Source organism: Scylla paramamosain, chromosome 41, assembly GCF_035594125.1.
Source record: "Scylla paramamosain isolate STU-SP2022 chromosome 41, ASM3559412v1, whole genome shotgun sequence".
In the NCBI taxonomy this organism is placed as follows: Eukaryota; Metazoa; Arthropoda; class Malacostraca; order Decapoda; family Portunidae; genus Scylla; species Scylla paramamosain.
In genome coordinates this window covers 8,491,967-8,494,466 of record NC_087191.1, presented here as the reverse complement: position 1 = coordinate 8,494,466, position 2,500 = coordinate 8,491,967, and the positions used below count along the sequence as shown (strand labels likewise).

The following is a 2,500-nucleotide window of genomic DNA, read 5'->3' as shown; positions in this document are numbered from 1 at the left end:
GTGGCGTGGGAGGACAGAACACCCGAGAGAGGGCGTTAGGGAGTCGCCGGGCGGAGGTTGGGAGTGATAGCGCTCGATGGAGAGGTGGTCGGGGGCCGGGGACTGGTCTTAGAGGGTCCGGGGCTCTGCGGGGCTACTGGGGACGTGTCGGGGCTCTGAGAGGAGTGGGTGAGGGGTGAGAGAGGACGTGGGGGTGAGAGGCAGAGGCAGGGAGAGAGAGAGAGCTAGGGAGAGGGAGGAGGTGCTGGCGGCGCGGGGGGAGGGGAGAGCGGGAGTTGTAAATACTAGGAGAGAGGAGAGCTGCGTTAGTGAGGCGTTCAACTTTGTGGCAGTCACAGTTCTTCCCCAGAGCTTCGCGCCGCCCGTAGTGCCTGAACATCGCCCACACAGAGGCGCCAGTTTTGAGCAGACGATATTGACTAGAAAGCAGCATATCCAGCATGGAGGTGAGAGCAGTTGGAGCATGAATAACGATAAAAGCTTGCGGGGCTGGAGTGGGTGGGGCAAGGGAGCGTCCCAAGCCGATAGAAGCGACAGGCGCGTCAAGAGAGCATTGGCGTCAGTTTTTAGACGATTATAACTAAACTAGAGCATATCTGGCATGGAGATGAGCGCAGTTGGAGCATAAATAGATATACAAGCTTCTTAGAGTAAAGTGGGTGGGGCAGAAGAGCGTTCTAAGCCAACAGGAACAAGAGAGCATTGAATAGAGAGAAGCGTCACATTTTAGATGAAATTAACAAAACTAGAGCACATTTAGCGTGGATACTAGTGTAGTTGGAGCATATATAGACACAGTAGATATATACAAGCTTTTTTACCGACTAGACTGCAGCAGGGAAGCGCTACAAGTCAAAAATAAGCAACAAACCTACGCAATTTTAAGACCAGATACAGAAACTTTGAAAAAAATAGCTTAGCCTTTCATTTTTGGCCACTACGCTCGTTTCTTTTGTGTCTCTGTCTCCCTATCGTGTGTCTGTCTCCCTATCTGTCTCCCTATCCCTTCGTAGCCTGACAGATGAACGGAGAGACAGAAAACCGCCAGCCTGTCTCTTATGCCCTGTTACGCCTCTCCTCTCAGTCTCTCCATATTGACTAAACATTGTCACGTCAGGCTTAGGTAGAGAGGCTTAGGGTTTGTGGAGGCATATGGTTCTCTCTCTCTCTCTCTCTCTCTCTCTCTCTCTCTCTCTCTCTCTCTCTCTCTCTCTCTCTCTCTCTCTCTCTCTCTCTCTCTCTCTCTCTGAATAAAGAAAGTTCGCCGGCTTTGTTGCTAGGTGTAAAGAAAGTACTCTCTCTCTCTCTCTCTCTCTCTCTCTCTCTCTCTCTCTCTCTCTCTCTCTCTCTCTCTCTCTCTTTCTCCTCCTCTTTCAGTTCTTGCTTCACTTGGTGTTGCGAGAGAGAGAGAGAGAGAGAGAGAGAGAGAGAGAGAGAGAGAGAGAGAGAGAGAGAGAGAGAGAGAGAGATTAGGTTTATTTTTTCTCCCATATTAGAAAGTTATCGCTGTCTCTCGCTCTAATTTTTGAATGTCAGAGAGAGAGAGAGAGAGAGAGAGAGAGAGAGAGAGAGAGAGAGAGAGAGAGAGAGAGAGAGAGAGAGAGAGAACAATGCTCTTTATTCGCAGTTACTTGATAGCTACATATTACTATTAATTATATATGAGAGAGAGAGAGAGAGAGAGAGAGAGAGAGAGAGAGAGAGAGAGAGAGAGAGACTTTAAAGCAAGCCATTTTAATGATGAAATATTTAGAGATTCCTTTCAGTAGTAACACTAATAATAATAATAATAATAGTAATAATAATGATAATAATAATAATAATAATAATAATAATATTTTTTTTAGGAATCTTGGCATGTTTTTTTTCATTTTATTTCTTTATTAGGACTTCGTTAATGTCGACTATCGCTCTCTCTCTCTCTCTCTCTCTCTCTCTCTCTCTCTCTCTCTCTCTCTCTCTCTCTCTCTCTCTCTCTCTCTCTCATTAAAGGACTTTCCTCTCTTATATGTTAATCAGTTCTTCTTTCGTGTGGAGTTGAGCCAATCTTACTTTTAATGAGAGAGAGAGAGAGAGAGAGAGAGAGAGAGAGAGAGAGAGAGAGAGAGAGAGAGAGAGAGAGAGAGTTAGTATATTTTCTGCTTACGTGACAGAGATAGCGTCGACAATGACCGGGCGTTCTCTCTCTCTCTCTCTCTCTCTCTCTCTCTCTCTCTCTCTCTCTCTCTCTCTCTCTCTCTCTCTCTCTCTCTCTCTTGTGTACAGGTTACCTTACCACCACCACCATTGTTCTACACACACACACACACACACACACACACACACACACACACACACACACACACACACACACACACACACACACACACACACACACACACACACACACACACACACACACACACACCTGCTTGACAACACCTGATTCTCTCTCTCTCTCTCTCTCTCTCTCTCTCTCTCTCTCTCTCTCTCTCTCTCTCTCTCTCTCGAAGTGGTAGTA

The 2,500-nt window shown here is 46.5% G+C and overlaps 1 protein-coding gene across 2 annotated transcripts in view; it reads left to right on the top strand.

Annotated features, from left to right (window-relative positions):
• The first annotated feature begins 288 nt into the window (after positions 1 to 288).
• Positions 289 to 2,500, top strand: part of LOC135092926 (uncharacterized protein ZK1073.1-like) — a 46,450-nt gene continuing 44,238 nt past the window's right edge. For both annotated transcript variants that reach the window (XM_063991727.1, XM_063991726.1), the window contains exon 1: positions 289 to 446. In XM_063991727.1, coding sequence (XP_063847797.1) covers positions 441 to 446 — 6 coding nt within the window. In that variant the 5' untranslated portion in view covers positions 289 to 440. The remainder of the gene's footprint in view (positions 447 to 2,500) is intronic.